This window comes from Lactuca sativa, chromosome 6 (genome assembly GCF_002870075.4).
Source record: "Lactuca sativa cultivar Salinas chromosome 6, Lsat_Salinas_v11, whole genome shotgun sequence".
Classification (NCBI taxonomy): Eukaryota; Viridiplantae; Streptophyta; class Magnoliopsida; order Asterales; family Asteraceae; genus Lactuca; species Lactuca sativa.
The window spans coordinates 29,363,705-29,382,262 of NC_056628.2; the positions used below are offsets into that span (position 1 = coordinate 29,363,705).

At 33.0% G+C, this 18,558-nt stretch overlaps 1 protein-coding gene and 1 pseudogene across 1 annotated transcript; both read left to right on the forward strand.

Annotated features, from left to right (window-relative positions):
- The first annotated feature begins 1,253 nt into the window (after positions 1-1,253).
- LOC111883140 (probable LRR receptor-like serine/threonine-protein kinase At1g56130) lies at positions 1,254-5,751 on the forward strand. Its single transcript, XM_023879497.3, has 19 exons — positions 1,254-1,412; positions 1,496-1,652; positions 1,770-1,841; positions 1,954-2,025; positions 2,128-2,199; positions 2,301-2,372; positions 2,893-2,964; positions 3,048-3,119; positions 3,204-3,275; positions 3,386-3,457; positions 3,608-3,679; positions 3,768-3,839; positions 3,917-3,985; positions 4,064-4,129; positions 4,209-4,253; positions 4,343-4,407; positions 4,487-4,869; positions 4,948-5,143; positions 5,260-5,751. The coding sequence occupies exons 1-19, from the start codon at positions 1,328-1,330 to the stop codon at positions 5,442-5,444; spliced, it is 1,971 nt and encodes a 656-aa protein (XP_023735265.1). The 5' UTR covers positions 1,254-1,327; the 3' UTR covers positions 5,445-5,751.
- Positions 5,752-8,202: 2,451 nt separating this feature from the next.
- Positions 8,203-10,905, forward strand: LOC111883122 (epi-cedrol synthase-like; annotated as a pseudogene).
- The last annotated feature ends 7,653 nt before the right edge of the window (positions 10,906-18,558 follow it).

Here is an 18,558-nt window from a genome sequence, read left to right on the forward strand (position 1 = left end):
AGCACGGGTATACAAGCGCACAAGAATACATAGTGTGATGTATGCATGCATCATATTGCATATATGGTTTTAGAAGATGAAGGAAAGCGCTTTGTCACTACAATAAAAATAAAAATCTACTAATATTCGAAGGAGTAGAGATTGGTACGCCAAAGTACATGGTGAGCAGAAAGAGAATATATGACCGCATTAGATCATAACCTTCGTGCTGACTTGATGAAACACATTTACAAAACCCATCGAAGGGGGTGTTTGGCTTAGCTTTTTAGAAGCCAAAAGATCTTTTAGGAAAAGATAGAAAGCAAAAGATGTTTGGCAAGTACACTTTAAAAGCTACTTTTGGATTTGGATACAAGTAAAAAATAACTTTTTGAAAAAGTCAGGAAAACTGACTTTTTGTGACTTTTCCAAAAAGGATTTTTGCCTCTGAAAAGCTAAGCCAAACACCCCCTAAATCTTGTTGGAGACAATATTCGTGCTGGCACTCCATGTAGCCTAACCAGGTTCATAACAATAAATGGTCATACGACCACACATAAATATAAATATTTCAACATTAGTTACACTTATGAATAAAATAATGACTATAACTGGGGTCAAAATCTCATGAAACAATCAAAATTTTGGTAGATATGAAATGAGGTCCACACGAGAATTATGTATTTGATGTCCCTTTTAGTATTATATTTTCCCCTTTACATTTCTATAAACATAGTTTTGTTTCATGACTTTCTTCTTCGCTTCTACCAATCAAATTCTTTAGCCAACACCCACCATCTTTTTGATGAAATCCCCCAAAGAGAATTTCCTGTAACTTTTGTAGCTTTTGATAGCACCCAATCATCTGAATCTTTTGGTCCACTAACATGATTTCCATGTCATCAAGTTTTTGTTCGCTTATAATCAAAACTTACACAATCACCCATTTCATAATTTCTGTTCTTAAATTCTCAAAAGACAATTTTGACCACGACCCTTTACTTATCTAATCATGTATTATACTCTCTTCATAGGCCGGCAATCCGTATGATCTAGACTCAATTAAAAATTTCAAGATTAAAGTCAAGATTCAAACAAAAGGTTCACATCCTTAATTCTTTTCATATATTTCCCACTTGATGTTAACTAATATCATTCCCATCAAGAAACATGACTGAATTATTAAAGAAAGAAAAAAAAAAGATGATGATGATGATGATGGACACTTGACCTAGTAGTGTTTGTAACCCTGGACTTTTATGGTCACACAGTTGTACCTTATGCATTAAAAATTATACTTCTCTTTACAATATATAAACATCAAGTAAAGCTTTTTCATTGCCTAATTATGGGGATTCTAAGCTTATGTTGTTTCTTGGTTTTCTCCATACATAAACTTGTTGATGCTCAAATAACGACTGAATCGAATGAAGGTTTGTATGTGTTTCATGATTTGACTTCATAATCATAACACAAGTTTTGATCTTTTTTTTTTTATTTATTGTTCTTTTTACAGTGATTGCTATAAAGAAAGTGATAGATTATTGGGGTTTGAGCTCAAGGGTAAACTTGTCAATTGACCCCTGCACTCGTGATGCATCTTGGGCTACCGAAAATGCAAACCCACGAATTGTTTGTGATTGTTCTAACAACGTCTGCCACATAACTCACTTGTCAGTTCTTTCATTTTTTTTTTTTTTTAATATTTATGTTTTAAAATTAAATAAAAAATTAATGCTGCAAGTTGTAAAGAAAATGAAAGTTTACATTAAATTCAATTATTTTTGCAGGAAATTATATGCTTTAGATATATCTGGTGAACTCCCACAAGAACTTTTTCAACTTACTGAGCTTATTGACTTGTAAGAAACCAATAAACTTATTTATAAAGAAGTATTAAAAAAAATTGAATTTTAAAATTTTAGCTGAAATGTATTTCTTTTTAACATAAAATTTATATAATTTATGCTACAGGAACCTCGGACAGAATGTATTGAGTGGCTCTATCCCTAAAGAAATTGGAAGATTATTCAAAATGCAATATTTGTTAGTATCTTTTAAAATTCTTTCAAACTTATTATAATTGTGAATTCAATAATAATAACATGTCATTTTATTATTTATTTAATATTTAATATTTATTATCAGGAGCCTTGGTATCAATAATTTTAGCGGTGTCGTGCCTATGGAGCTTGGGAATCTCACGGATTTGAAATCTTTGTTAGTATAAAAATCTTTAATTTATGTTTTAATGACATAAAACATTAATTAATTAATCACCCTTATTATTTATAATAATATATTTTTTTTCTCTCATTCAGAAGCTTCAGTTCAAACAATTTCAATGGACCTTTGCCTATTGATTTAGGAAAGTTGATCTCCTTAGAGCAACTGTAAGTAAGAGTCTGCTTTGTATGAGTAAATTGGGCTATATGGATAATGATATTTATCTAGATAAAATGTTGTATACATAAGCTCTGTTTTTTTGTTTTTTTTAAATAGATGAAACCGTTTGAATGATAAAATAACCATTTTATTCTTATATTCCAAAAAAAAATTTGCAATATTCATTGATTTTAATATTAAAGGAGTCGCGATAAAAAAGAATAGCAAAAAAACAAATTTTACAATATTAAGCCATGTTTTTTTGGCTTAACCTATTAAGTCATTCTATCAAGATTAAGTCAAAAAATAATAACAATCCTATAACTATCCAGATTAGTGCTTTACCCATTAGAAAACATACCCTAACTTTGTAAGCTGCATATATATATATATATATATATATATATATATATATATATATATATATATATATATATATATATATATATATATATATATATATATATATATATATATATAATTTTTCTTACAAGTTTCTTTGTTTGATTTATGTTATTGTTGAATTAGGTACATAGACAGCAGTGGAGTGAGTGGACCATTTCCTCAAGAACTTTCAAACTTGAAATCACTTCATACGCTGTAATTAATTAATTCTAGAAACATTTGTGAACTTTTTATTATAAAAAAATTCATATCTTGAAAAGTTTTTTTTTGTGTGACAGGTGGGCTTCTGACAATGGTTTTACTGGAAAGCTTCCTGAGTTTTTGGGAACTTTTACAAATCTAAAAACATTGTAAACGAGATTACCTCTAGAAATCATATATCTTTTGGTTATAAAAATTTAGTTCATGTAAATAAATTCTCATTTGTATTTTAGGAGACTTGAAGGAACATCTCTTGAAGGCCCAATTCCTAGTAGTTATGCAGCTTTGACAAAACTAGAAGATCTGTAAGATCATTTAGCAATTTTATAAAACTTTAGAAATAATTAGAGAATAAATATTGATTATATGATATAATGAATTTAATCTATTTGTTCATTTCTTTTGTTTTTTATAGGAGAATCGGTGATCTAGGTGGTGAAGATTCTACACTTGATTTCTTAGTTAACTTCACAAGCCTTTCCATTCTGTATGACTTCACTAGTTCACTAATCACTACCTTCTCATTTACTTTTGTTTTGATTATTAGTTCTTACATCTCTAAGTTAAATGACTAAAATGCCCTTTATTAGTTATAAAGTTTTGGAAATATTTAATGTAATTCAACCTTTGTGTATAGCTCCTTGAGAAGCTCAAGAGTGGGTGGCGAAATTCCTTCACAAATTGGCACTTTTGTCAACTTACAAATCCTGTAAGATGTTGTTTCTTTTTTACTTAATGGACTTAACAGATACAAGACTTTGAAGGTAACTGTTTCTTTTTGACTTAATATGTTAAAGGGACTTAAGCTTCAACAAATTAACAGGCGTCATACCAGACTCTTTCCAAGATTCACAATCTTTGCATTTCTTGTAAGTATTTGGATTTTTTTTTTTAAATTAAAAGATTACAAATCTTCAATTAAAACACAATTTTATAAAATTTTCAGGTATCTTGGAAGCAATGACTTAAATGGGGTGATTCCACCGAATATCATAACTCCACAGCTCCGGGCATTGTAAGTTTTCATGTAAATTGACTATTTTGCCCTTCGATATTCATGTGTTTAATTTTTTTTTTTATAATCTTACAACAGAGATGTCTCCTTCAATTCCATCACTGGGAATTTGCCTGCTAATTTCACCAAAATTGGAAGATCAATGTGAGTTTCAACTTTCAACAACGTTTTAAAAAGTAAGAATCATTCAAACACTGCATAAAATGTAACAGTTCTTCTACAGGAATGCTGTAGGAACTTTGGTAAATGGAGATGGCTTACTAGAAGGGTAAATTTTCATGGTGTTCTTCATCATCTTCATCTAATCCAATTTTCTTGAGATGTTTTCTGTCAAGAACTGATTATGAATCAGTGCAGGAAAACCTCTGAGATCTCACGTTGCCTGGTAACTGATAACCAGTGCACAGAAAAGGTTCCAGTCAGTAAGTTCCGTGAACATCAAAAAGTCTCAGAAAATTTGAAGAATTCATATCAATTTTGACTTTATTTGAATGGCTGTAGATTCGTTTGCTGTAAAATGTGGTGGATCTTCAATGGTATCTACATATGGTGTTGCATTCGATGATGATTCAGAAACCCTAGGAGCTTCATCAGTCTACACAGGTTCGAACAACAGATGGGTAGTAAGCAACACAGGGAGTTTCATATCGAACCCTAATGGACCTCAATACACGACACAGACAGCTTCTCAAATCACAGCTACTTTAGATTCCGAGTTGTATAAAACAGCAAGAATCTCACCAAATTCGTTGAGGTATTACGGATTAGGATTGAGAAACGCGAAATACAATGTCGAACTCCATTTTTCTGAAATACAAATGGATGATGATTCAAGATCATCATGGAAAGGTCTCGGAAGACGCTTGTTCGATGTTTACATCCAGGTACATCGATTGATTACAGATTCAGTCTCATATTGTGTTTCATGGTTAACCTAATTTTGATGTAACAAAATTGAAAAGGGAGAAAGGGTTCTTCAAGATTTCAACATAAGAAACGAAGCACAGGGATCAAATAAGGCGTTGGTGAGATCATTTGAAGCGAACGTGACGAACACGATCATTGATGTTCATCTGGTGTGGGCTGGAAAGGGTACTTGTTGCATTCCGGTTCAAAGCACATTTGGCCCCTTGATCTCGGCTATACATGTTTCACAAGGTTAGTTTTTCGGCCACCGGCGAGCGTTAGGGTTTTAAACATCGACATTTAGGGTTCATAGGTTCAAATGCCAATTTCTTCATTTCTTGTGGAATAATCTTTGTTTTTTTTACTAGTATCTAGCCGTGGTGGTTCTTCCAACGACAAGAAGCAGGTCGGAAGGATCGTCGGAATAACACTCGGAGGTGTCGCCGGAATTTTCATAGCATGCTCTGTTTTTTACTTATGGTGGAAGAAGAAGACCCCAGAACATGTTCGTATCCTTACAGATTCGCCCAAGAAGAGCTTAACTTCCGTCTAGATGAACAACTCCTCCTTCTTGTGGCGTATGATCATGTTGAATCTGTGTATGCATTGTAGTAATATTAAAAAATGGTGTGCGTCGTATAATGATATAGCTAGATGTCAAGGGACTAAATATGAAAAATAGTAAAAGTCTTGGGTCAAGGTTGACTTTCACTAGTGAGTTGCTATTTCACTTTTTATTATAGTTTTCTTTTGCCATTGTTGTAATCTCATTTCTCTGTTTGTATAGGTAAGAAATAATGATGCAACAGATTTGTGGTCATTTTGTTGGTTTCTCCCATTAAAATTTTCTTCTTGATTTATTGTTTCTTTTTAATTAATCTTGTTATCCAATTTTAGGTTACTTTAAGTTCGTTTATATTTGAACAATCGTTTTTAGGGATTTCCAAATCCCCAAAGTGAGATGGTTTTTTTTATTTTATTTGGCTTGTCGAGAAACTTCATAGATACCTTCTCCCTATTTCAGATCTTTCTTCATAGATGCTTTCTCCCTCTTTCAAACAAATATGTTATTAAACAAAAACTAAATATTGAAATGGTTTTTTTTAGATAAATAATAGTAATGCCCTTTTGCCATTGTTAGATAAATATGTTTGCTTCAAGACCCATGTTTTAGGTGAAGTTTCTAACTTTTAGTTTGTGGGAATAGAATCATGTATACCTTGTAATTTTGTATGATAAATGGGCATATTATTATGTCGTTTTGCTTAAGGCATTGAAAACCTTATGACTAGCCGATCATATGTGATTCAATTTGTAGAATGACAATACTTGGTTTGAAAACCAACATTTGAGTCAAATATCTGGTTAATGAGTATGTAAGTAGTTTAGGAAATCAACTTTGTTATAAGATTACAAACTTAAAACTAAATTTTTTTATATATAGTAATTTAAATTCAAAGACATGTTTCATAAGTTATAAAAAAATTGGCTAAAATATATGCTTTACACATAATTAAAATTCAAAGTTTATTGTACGAATAATATTATATATGCATACTTCTGAGTTGTAGTAGAAGACTTTTAAATAGAGTTTAGAATAAACTAACAATGAATCATATGATTAACCCTTTTCAAATAATTAAATTAAAAAAAAAAAAAAAAAAGAACTCACTTAATAATATTTGGTTTTAGATTGTAATTTATAAATTGTCTGTTACCACATTTCAAACATTTTAAATGATCCAACTAAAGTTTTTAAAATGCATTTTACCAAGTTAATTGTAAATATTTAAACACATAATTTTATATACCCAACATTCAAGTTGAAAAACATTAATCATTAATCAGTACATGTTTATAGCAATCATTCACTCATTTGCTATCTTAACAGACAATATTTACATTACATATATATAATATCATTAAACACACAATCTTATACCCAAAATTCAAGTTCAAAAAAATATTAAATCGTGAATCAAATACCAACCAAACGAATATCACTTACAAACCAATAACCAATTACCAAAAAATACTAATACTATCTAACTATCCAATAATTTTTATCGTCATTTTCCTATTTCCATTTCGGTTGCTTATCGTGTCTTCCAACATCATATATACGGAAAAAATTAATGTAAAAGTGAATACATAACCACCACTTTGTTATTAAATGATAAAATAAACTTATAATTACATTTAGCAGTGTCATCATCTTTGAAAATGTCTACGATGTTGTCCACATCTGCAACCAACTTCCTACCCAATCTTCGGTGCAAACCAAGGTCTCTACTATAGGTGCAACCAAGTTTGTTCACTAAGGATCAAATATGTAGCATCTTGTACTAAAAGTCGATTTGGATACTACAGTAGAGATTTGAATGCCCAAAATATATAAATATATAAAGTGTTAAATTATAATAACTACTATAATAAAATATATAATTAATTAAAGTTAACCTTTTGCCATACCTGAGACAATCGAGTGATGGGATGCATTATTTTTTCCACCAAAACAAATATTAAAGTCTTTAAAGTATTGGGTTGGTGCATCGTTCAAATATCGTGTTAACTCCGTTTTCATTGAAGCCGATGAGTTTTCCGATTGAACCGTTTTCTAGAACTTATAGTTTTTACATAATAATAATAATAACCTTAGGAATAAGTTAGAAAAATATTGTAAGTAATAGCTTTTATGATAATAACCTGAAAAAGAATTACAAATCGGACGTAATTGTTAATTACGATAATAACCTGAAAAAGAATTATAAATCAGATGTAGTTGTGAATATAAATCGGACGTAATCGTGAAACTATACGCATGGGGGCATTGAGGGGGGCAAAGTAGGCAACTACACATGACCATTTTTTTATTATATATTTTATTTACAAATAAAAACTTATAATAAGTATAAGGGCCATTTTTTTCTTAATCATCCTAGGTCTTTGAAAATATTGAATTCCTCAAGACCGACCGACTATATGTGTTCGCTTTCTTACTCGTAATAGCAATTATTTTCAATGAAAGAATGGGGTGTATACCCCTTACAAAAACATGTCTAGATTGAAAAATGGGACAAGGCAAAGATGATATATTTTTTTAAAGGTTTTCATTCCCAAGGTTTAATAGGAATGCATGTTTTTTTTGAAAGAGCCCAGAGGAATGCATGTTATGTATATAGACAGTTGAACAATGTGCCACATTAATTTAATATCCCCTTTTATCACATAAGATATGCTGAGGATGTATCCATCAACCTATATATATACCTTTTAGCTACACATCAAATTATTTAAAACATCACCAAAAATAAAGCATGCCAGTTCAACAAGAGGACGTTATCCGACCCACCGTTGATTTTCCACCCAGCATTTGGGGAGATGTGTTTCTGGACTATAAAGAGGTATGCAAAGTATTACAAGTTATCATAAACACAACATTTGTGTGTCTTAGAAAATAAATGTTATCAAGCTAGAGTAATATGATGAAGCTCTATATTATCTATATATATTCATGCTTCTATATAAGATAAGATAATTTATGTAGACGTTTTATGAAGAATTAATGTTCCTTCGTGTGGAATTTCAACAAATTTAATTGCGTCTTATATGTAAATGAAGCAAGAAGACAATGACGGGATAGAAAAGTGGTTGATGAGTTGAAAGAAGAAGTGAGGAAAGAAATATTGACAAGTTTGAATGATCCCACACAACATTTAAATTTGTTAAAACTGATCGATGCTATCCAACGCCTTGGCATTGCATATTATTTTGAAAAGGAGATTAATCAAGCCTTGCAACAAATCTATGATGCATATGGTGATAATTGGAATGGTATGGGTACTTCCATATGGTTTCGACTCATGCGACAACAAGGCTTTTTCGTCTCAAGTGGTAATTACTATACTCTTTGTGTGTGTGTTTCTCGTTTATTCTTGACATAACTAATGATGCCTTACATGAAATGAAACAGATAATCTCAACACATACAAGGATAAAGAGGGGTGTTTTAGTCATGAGCCCTTAAAAAACGACCTTCAAGGCTTACTTGATTTGTATGAGGCTTCGTATATGAGTATACCCGGCGAGGTCATACTAGATGATGCTCTTAATTTTTCAAGAAAGTGTCTTGATGACATGGCAAAGAGCAACCATCTAAACCTAGTTTCTACTGAAATACACGAAGCACTAAAGCAACCTTTAAATAAAAGGTTGCCGAGACTCGAGGCAATACGTTACATACCTTTCTATGAACGACAAACTTGTCACAATGTTTCGTTGCTAAAACTTGCAAAGTTAGGGTTTAACCTGCTTCAATCTCTCCATAAAAAGGAGATTTGCCAAATATCCAAGTATATATATATATATATATATATATATATATATATATATATATATATATATATATATTTAAGCTCTTTCCTTCTCCTTAGGTATTGTTATGGATCCAAAATATCTTTCACATATATAGACTAACTAACTATAAATGTGTATATTTTTAAATTACTATAGGTGGTGGAAATGCTTCGATGTCCCAAACAATCTACCTTATGCAAGAGATAGATTGGTTGAATGCTACTTATGGGCATTAGCAGTGTATTCTGATCCTCAACATTCTATTGGTAGAATGTTTGTGGCTAGAGGTTTAGCAATAGGAACACTTATAGATGACACCTATGATGCTTATGGTACATATGAAGAACTTTTGATTTTTACAGAAGTAATCCAGAGGTAAAAAAATTGAAAAAAGGAAGTTATAGTTTAAAAAGACATATTGAGTTACATTTTGTTTTTAATTATCTATAGGTGGTCGATTACATGTCCTAACAACCTTCCAGAAAACATGAAACTTTTATACCAAATGCTCATGAATCTTTTTGAAGAAATGGAGGAAACTTTGGCTAAACAAGGAAAAGTCAATCGTCTTAATTATGTCAAAGAGTCGGTAAGATTCAACATGATTTCATCTTTGTAATAGTATCTTTCACAAAAGTAATATGAATATGCAGGGTTCTTGGACATAAGCTTATCATGGACTGTCCAAATTATTATATATAGGGGTTTTCTTTAATGTAGAAAATATAGAATTCTTTTGTTTTATATAGAGTTTTAGAACATTAAGGCTATATTATTGGAGTTTTTAAAATTTGTTGAATCATGTTGATTTGGTTGTATGTGATTGAGTAGATGAAAGAATACATGAGAAGCTACATGAGAGAAGCACAATGGACACATGATAAGTATATTCCAACCATTGAGGAACACGGAGAAGTTGCATATATCTCTACTAGATTTATATTTGCTCTTGCGTCAAGTTTTGCTGCCATGGATGATGAAATAACAGGGGAGACATTCCAATGGCTTTTCACCTATCCTCCTATTGTCAAAGCTTGTTGTGGGATTTGTAGGTTGATGGATGATATTGTCACCCACAAGGTACAACCAACTATAAAGTTTGTTATGCTAAAAAGCAATCTATATGTAATTGCATAACAACCAACATTAACCTCTCTCTTATATGATTCAAAGCTTATGTGTTATTCATTAATCTTGGATGTATACTTTGTTAATTAAGTATAACATATGCTATTTCAAATCATTTGATAAAAAATGCAGGGCGAGCAAGAAAGAAATCATGTTGCCTCTGTCATCGAATGCTACATGAAGCAATTTGATGTGGCTGAGCAACATGTATATGGTGTATTCAATGAGAAAGTTGAAGATGCTTGGAAAGAAATGAATAAAGAGTCCAACATGTGTAAAGATGTTAAAATGCCTATAATTAGGCGGGTTATCAATTTGGGACGAGGAATGGATGTTATGTACAAGAATAAAGACCATTTCACACATGTTGGCGAAGAACTTATAAATCATATCAACTCTCTCCTTGTCGATGCTATCATCATATGAGTTCCAATACCTCATTAGTTATTGTCTTCCATGTATTTTGAAGTGGGGGATTTTTCTTTACGATGGTTGATTATGGGAATAATAAGATGTCAAGTTCTTTTTGTGTATGATGTCTTAATTTTTTTTATTTCTTTTTGGAAAAACGACATAAAATTAGAAACTAGCAAAAGCTAGAAAATTACAAGGAATGAATTACCTAGAAAGGATTTGCAACCACCCTACCCAATTAAACTAAAAATTCAATTTTCTAACATTAATCAAAATATACAACTGAGAAACTATGAAGTCTCACAAAATTGTCTTCCTAGGTTTGATAGAAGAAAACATAACTTTGGGTTGAAGGTCGTTTTAGTTTAGCAAGAATTTCAGACAATTTAACGACATTTTCAACCATGGTTGGAAGTAATGCTTTTGTGTAGTGAAAACCTACACAAAAATTATGCCACTTACCACCCATGCAGTTCTTGGCTAAAGCACATATTCATTATTTGGTGATAAAACATAAAGCATACATTTTCATTGCTAATAAAAACCATACCATTAAAACATTATAAATACAAATTACCAAATATTAATAAATAAAACACTAGCTAACATTATACAAAATAAAACATAAGCTTTTAAAACACACATACTAATTGTCATCTTCATTACAATCGTCCATGGATAAATCATATGATTTTTTCTACATGTTAAACCATGTTTGTTTATCATTCATCTTGTCACACCCCCGAACCGGAACGGCGGAAACGTTCAGAGGCGAATGACTTCATCTTGTGATATCATAACAAGTGTATATAAATGAAACATAGGCATCATCATCACCATACATAAAATATAAAAACATACATAGTTTACATCATTGTGTTTGTTCATAAAGTTACATCCCAAAAATATCAAGTGTATGATGAAAAACAAAATACAACCACATCCAAATTCCTTAGCTGCCAACCTGTTTAACAAGTTCCTGAGAATACAATTCGTTTGAAAAGCGTCAACATATAACATGTTGGTGAGTTCATAAGAATTTTTTATATAAAAACCTTGTGATAGTTAAAACCCCAAAAAATCCAATATCTTCTCTAAAAAAATAGTTTATGAGTCTTGTTTTCATATCATGTATAGTTGTGTGTGTGTTCTTGTTTATCTGTGTTGAGATCTTGTAAGAAAAATGTTTCCCCAGAAAATCCTATATTTTATGTTATACAAAAGTTGTGGTCTTAAAACCCTAAGACCTACGTGGTGAAATTGTGTTTAAAGTATTCAACCCGTAGTTGGTTACAATTTAAATGTGTGTCCCGCGTAAATTTTAAATAATATAGTTATATTCTAAGTGAGTCGTTATAACGTACCATACTAATACGACAGAGTGTCTGTCTTGACGTTCTTTAGGCGTCGGTTTCAGAGAAGACATTTGTTACCCTAGACTGGTTTGTCTAACTGTAGCGAACAGTTCAGGTGTGTGGTGTCAATCCCGTATAGATCTATACACAAATTTCTGCTCTCCTCCAGGAGACTCTGGTTATAACTACTACAGGACTTTCGGTGTACGCTAAAATAGGTACGGTGAAGGTGCATCTTAATAGAATCCTAACATAAATTTACGCTAATAGTTGATCTCGTTGTTTAATATTATAAATAACGTTAATTGTGTATGTTGCCAAGATATTTCGTTTTTATCACGTATGCCGAGGATAACCCATTTTTAATCATATTGTCAAAGATGGTCCGGTATTACTGAAAATGACAAAAATGACCCAACTTTATATAAAATATCAATTAAGGTCCATAGTTATCCAAAATGCCATAAATGGCCCAAAAGGTCAATAATGGCCCATAATTACCATAAGTGGTCATAAATGGCCCAATATTGTTATAATTGTTGAAAACGACCCATTCCTACTAAAATACTCATTTAAGGCCCATTTTTATAAAAGTGTTCAAAAATGGCCCATGTTTGCTAAATAGTTTGTTTTCGGCCCATTTTAAGTTAAAATGTCATATTTGGCCCAAACTTGTTATATGTTTCATTTTCGGCTCATTTTAATTTAGAAATATCATAAATGATTCATTTTTACTAAAAATTCAATTTTAGTCCAAAAATACCGAAAATAACATAAAATACCCATTTATATCAAAAATGACCATTTTGGCCCATTAATGCCGAAAATGTGATCAAAGGCTCATTTTTCACTCTATTGTCAAATATGGTCCCTTTTATATTTTCTTTAGTTTCATAGTGAGTTTTTAAACATACTTAACCTTATTAACCAAACATGAGAAGTTACATAAGGCAACTTATTCCAATAACTTCAAGACTTGTATGAATCTCAAATTTATGGAGCTTGTAGTATAATATCACAACATTTTAACACACACATAACATTTAAAACATACCATACAAACAATTATACAAAGATTTCATAAGACCTTGACTTGTATCCTCCCCCAAAAGAAAGAAAAACTTGAAAATAGGGGATATGAAGCTCACCTTGGGATTTTTCGGTTTTGAAGAGGAATGATGGAGTGAGTTTCCGGCCTTAGCTAGCTTCTTTGAAGAGATTTGTGGAGTTTTGGTGTTCTAGGATCATAAACACGAAAATAGAGTGGTTTTAGGAGAGATCTTAGCATCAGATGGAGTTAAACAACTTGAGTGTGAAGTAACTTACCAAGTTTGTAAGCTTGAAGAACCTTCTTGACCAAACACACACACACACACACACTCACGGTTTTAGAGGAGGAAAGAAGAAAGGGTTTTCTTTTGAGACTAGAGAGGAAAATGAGGGTGGAGTGTGAGTTTGAAAATAAAGAATGGAGAGGCGTTAGGGGGTTTGCGGCCGATGAGAGGGGAGGGGAGGGATCATAGGGTTGACTTCTAGGGTTTGTGATGTGAGTGTTACTTAGATGCATGAGATGTAATGCATGGTTATCCACCATGCAATATAGAGGTGGCAATGCATTTATCCAATGCATTCCTTTCATTTTAAAAAAATGACCGATCGGTCATGGAGAGGGGAGAAAGAAAAATCTTTTGGGCTTGGCTAGGGAAATGAACCGAGAACCCATTAGCCCAATAAGGGTTTTCGGCCCATGAAGGCCCGTTTATGGGTTTGCGGCCCAATGAGGCTAAATAAAAGGGTTCTCAGCCCAATATGCTTAAAATAATTCTTCGTGGCCCAATAAGGTCCAATATGGGTCTTATGGCCCAATATGGTATTGGATATAGATTTTTGGCCCAATTATGGCCCAAAAGTGGGTCTTCGGCCCAAAGGAGCCAAGTTGAGGGGTTGTTGGCCCATTAGGCCTAATAAGAGAGTTTTGGCCCTTTAAGGGGGTTTGGACCCAAAAAACTTGGGCTAAGGCCCAAGGTTGAGTGAATATACTCATTGGGTTACATTTTGAGTTTACACGAGGGAGTTTTAACTAGAAACACAAATTCTTGGATGTATAAATTTGTATTGATTGAAATTAACTTATGCTACACCTAGTGTTACATAGTTACACAAAAGGAAGCTAGTTGTAGATGGATAGAAATTTCTAGTCCTAAGATGCTAGTTGTGACACAACTCTTTCGCCTCGTCTATTGCCATATGCTCTTCCCATATAAGAGATCATTTGGTATCTACCTATCCATTGTTTAGCTTTCTTGATTTCCTGTTGTGTATATTTTATCCATTTCTCTTTTCTTTTGATTTAATATTCCAAAGCATCCATCCCATCCCTTCTTACATGAATATCATAAAGGTTATAGACAATTTCTTTTTGTTTGATAGTTATCAATTCCTTGATGTCATCAGATATCCTCTAAGCTCTAAAATGCCTAGTTGAGGTGGAAAGACGATTGAATTTATGCGAGATTTTTGACCAGCCCCCCTAGGTGGAGAATTAGATGAATACATTTTTGACAAGTAATTGAATTTTATGTTCTTGAAGTAAGAAGATTTGATATGTTTACACTTTTTTATATAGAGCGTTGAAGTGGCGGTAGCTAGAGAAGACTATCCGCTGTATTGCAAATTCCGACCATAATACTATGAAGTCTGACCATAATACTACGAAGTCAGACCACAATACTTCAAATTCGTACCATGAGAAGTCAAACCATAGTAATGTGAAGTCTAAACACATTAATATGAAGTCTGACCAAAGTACTACGTCTGAGCATAGTATTGAGAAGGATGACAACTCATATAAATACATGACAACAAATTCATATTCTTATACATTGACAATAAAAAAATAAAGAGAAACTCAAAGTATTTTATTACTGAAAAATGAAGATGCCTCTAAAGGCTTACAATAACCCTTTATAAAGGGTGAAGCTAAATTTGGCAGGTACGGCCAAATTTGAAAAACTAAAATTGACAATAAATTCTAACAAATAACATTCTAAATAGGAAAAGGAATTTCAGAAAGTAAGGAAAACGAATATTTTGTCATAAAACAAAATAAAATAAAAACGAAAATTGTTTAAAAATTATGGAACACTGAGTTTGGGGGCCTAAATAGTGGAATTTGAGGGATGGCCATATGTCAACTATGAGGATATTCGGCTCGTCGATACCTTTCCATCGATATATCGCATGCCTCAAAATTCCTTACGGATCAAAAGTTATGCTCATTTTAAATTGGGCCTCTTTTGGCCTTGTTAGTCTTTCTCTCACTTATCCATAAAGGCTTCTGCCAAATTATCTATGTGCCCTGTATCATAATCTATGTGCTCCGCATCATACATAAATATCATAAATACGTAGAAATAAACCAAATTATGTTGATTTCGCAAGGATTCCTACCAAAATGTGACAGTTTGCATGAAATCATTTGAAAATGTCATATTTTGGCTTGTTCCTGCCAAATTGTCACATTTTCTTAGGTATTCATGTTAAAACATATGCACTTAGATCCAAATATATGTTTGTATCATGCAAAAATGTAACATTTTGGCTGGATTTCTTGCTAAATTATCACATTTTATTAGGTGTTCATGTTAAAACATATGAACTTATATCCAGATATATGTTTGTATACATATAAGTATTTTCACATGACCTATGAGAATATGAAAATCCTTGTGATATGGAAATATATGTGAAAATACCTTAAAGTGACGTCTTTTGTGGTTTCGCAAGGATACCTACAAACATTCCTCAAACCCGAGGGGAGTCCTGCGAAAGAGCATACGATTTCATCAAATGTTTAATTTTTGGCTATTTTCCAAAACAATATTAAATGATTTATCTATGGATGATAAACTTTGCCCCATGTACAAATTTACCCACTAAGTTTTTTATGTCATTTACTATTAAACTTGGAAATGATATTCAAAATATACAATTACGAACGAGTGTATGTTTAGCCGATTTCAAATGGTTTTGGCATCTTCGACGAGTATCCAGTCACTTTTTCCAGACTAAATGAAATTTTTTGTGACTGATCTTCCTCTCTAGATTTTGATATCTATTTTTTAAGCAACAAAAAATACACCTCTCTCCCTATCTTGTTTGAGCTTCAAGTTTTTGAAGAAAATCAAACCAACTTAAGCTCCAAAAGATATGGGTTTCTTGTTCTTGTTTCCAACAATCAGGTTTGTATCTTGTTATTGTCACACCATCGACTAAAAAGGTTTTAAAAGATTGTACGGTATAACTCCAATTTTTTACTTGTTCTTGAACATGATTTCTAAAACAAAGTCGATGCAACGATTTTTAGCGATGATGTAACATCCCGAAAATCAGAATAAAGTTTTCATTTTTGCAAAACCAATCCGACGACACGATTGTTTACAAAACATTGTTTCCAATAATAATAGTCACAATCAGAGTATCCCAAAATCCAAAATCATAAAACCAAGAGGATGTGCACAATCACGCCTTTGCTTTCTCACGATTGCCTGAAGTACCTAAAACAATAAACTGAAATTGTAAGCCAACACTTAGCAAGTTCCCCCAAAGTACCACACACAACATATAACATATACAATCATGCATGCTAAGTCCAATCAATCATCGGAATGGAATACCTTTAGGCCCACAGTCATCGGGCTGGATTACCCCCGACCCAATCAGTCATTGGACTACAATACCTTCGGGTCCACAGCCATCGGGCTAGATTGCCCCCATCCCAATCAATCATCAGACTGGAATGCCATTATACAACGGGTCCAATCAGTCATTAGACTGGTATACCCTCGGGTCCACAATCATCGGGCTGGATTACCACCGGTCTGTTAGCTCACACACATAGCAGTAAAGCCTCAACCCAAAACAATACTATGTCAGCATATGCAACAAATAAACATATAAACAATCAATAGGAAACATGACTGTAATACCTTCCATATACCCCCAGCCCAATTAGGCAAATCTACAGACCACTACCACATAGAAACATTCCATATACCATGATATATATCTAACAGATTACTACAGCATAACAACATCATATATACCAAGATACAAATCTAATAGATCGCTACAGCATAACAACATCTATATACCAGGATACATAACCTAGTGGACCGACATTGGTGACTTTGACCCACAAGTACAGTGAGGAAAAACTCACATCTCAGTCTGAAAAGATATCTGGATAAAACACCACTCCATATACGAAATCTATAAGTCACCTCCAAGTGAAGCTTGATGGCAAGGTACTTCTGGATCCAAAGTGATTTACTCTTCTAAGATGGTCTCTTTTCTTTCTCCTTCCTTCAAGGACACTACAAATCACACTTTTAAGCTCAAAATGCACACACATGGAAATATGGTTTGCTTAGGATGAAAATGGGGATGGAGGTTGATGAATGAAGGGGTATCAAAGAGTTAAGGATGTTTAAATAGGGTCTAAACCCTAAAAATTAAGGTTTGGGTCACTACCACGTACGCCCAGCGTACACCCAACGTACATGATCAAATCTGGATTTTCATTTAAATGCATTTCGTGACCAATTTGCAAACAATTATCATACCAAGGGTCAAAATGTAAATACCTGGAATTCGAGGTGTTACAACTCTCCCCCATTTGAATCAGACTTTGTCCTCAAATTCCGCTTCCGCGAATAACTCAGGGTAGTGCTCTTGCATCTCCGCATCGGGTTCCCAAGTCCATTCGGAACCCTCCGATGCTGCCACTGGACCTTGACCAAAGTTACCACCTTGTTGCGCAAGGTCTTCACCTTCCTATCCAAAATTGACACCAGGCTCTCAACATAGTTCAGGCAATCATCGACCTGAATATCGTCTAAAGGAACCACTATTGAATCAACAGTTACGCACTTTCATAGCTAAGAAACGTGAAAGGTGTTGTGAATCTGACTGAGCTCCTCATGCAAATCCAATTGATAGGCTACCCTGCTAACCCTGGCAATCACTTGAAACGACTTGATATATTGGGGCCCCAACTTTCCCCTCTTCTTGAAGCGTATTACACCCTTATAGGGTGATACCTGCAGTAATACCATATCGCCGACCTGGAACTCCAAATCAGATTTACGTCTGACAGCATAGCTCTTCTACCGACTTTGAGCTGTCTGTAACCTCTGCCTATTCACTGTTTTTGTACCCTCCACTTGAAAACAAAGGAAAATCCTAACACGAATCTCAGCTACATAACCTTCATAGTGGAACACGAACAACGTCAACATATTCCACAAGTCCTTTTAAACATTTCGAAATCTAGGCATCTTATAAAGAAAACTCAAGAGACCACTCAGAAACCCACATATGCCAAAAAACAAACCCAATAATTTGAGAATACTC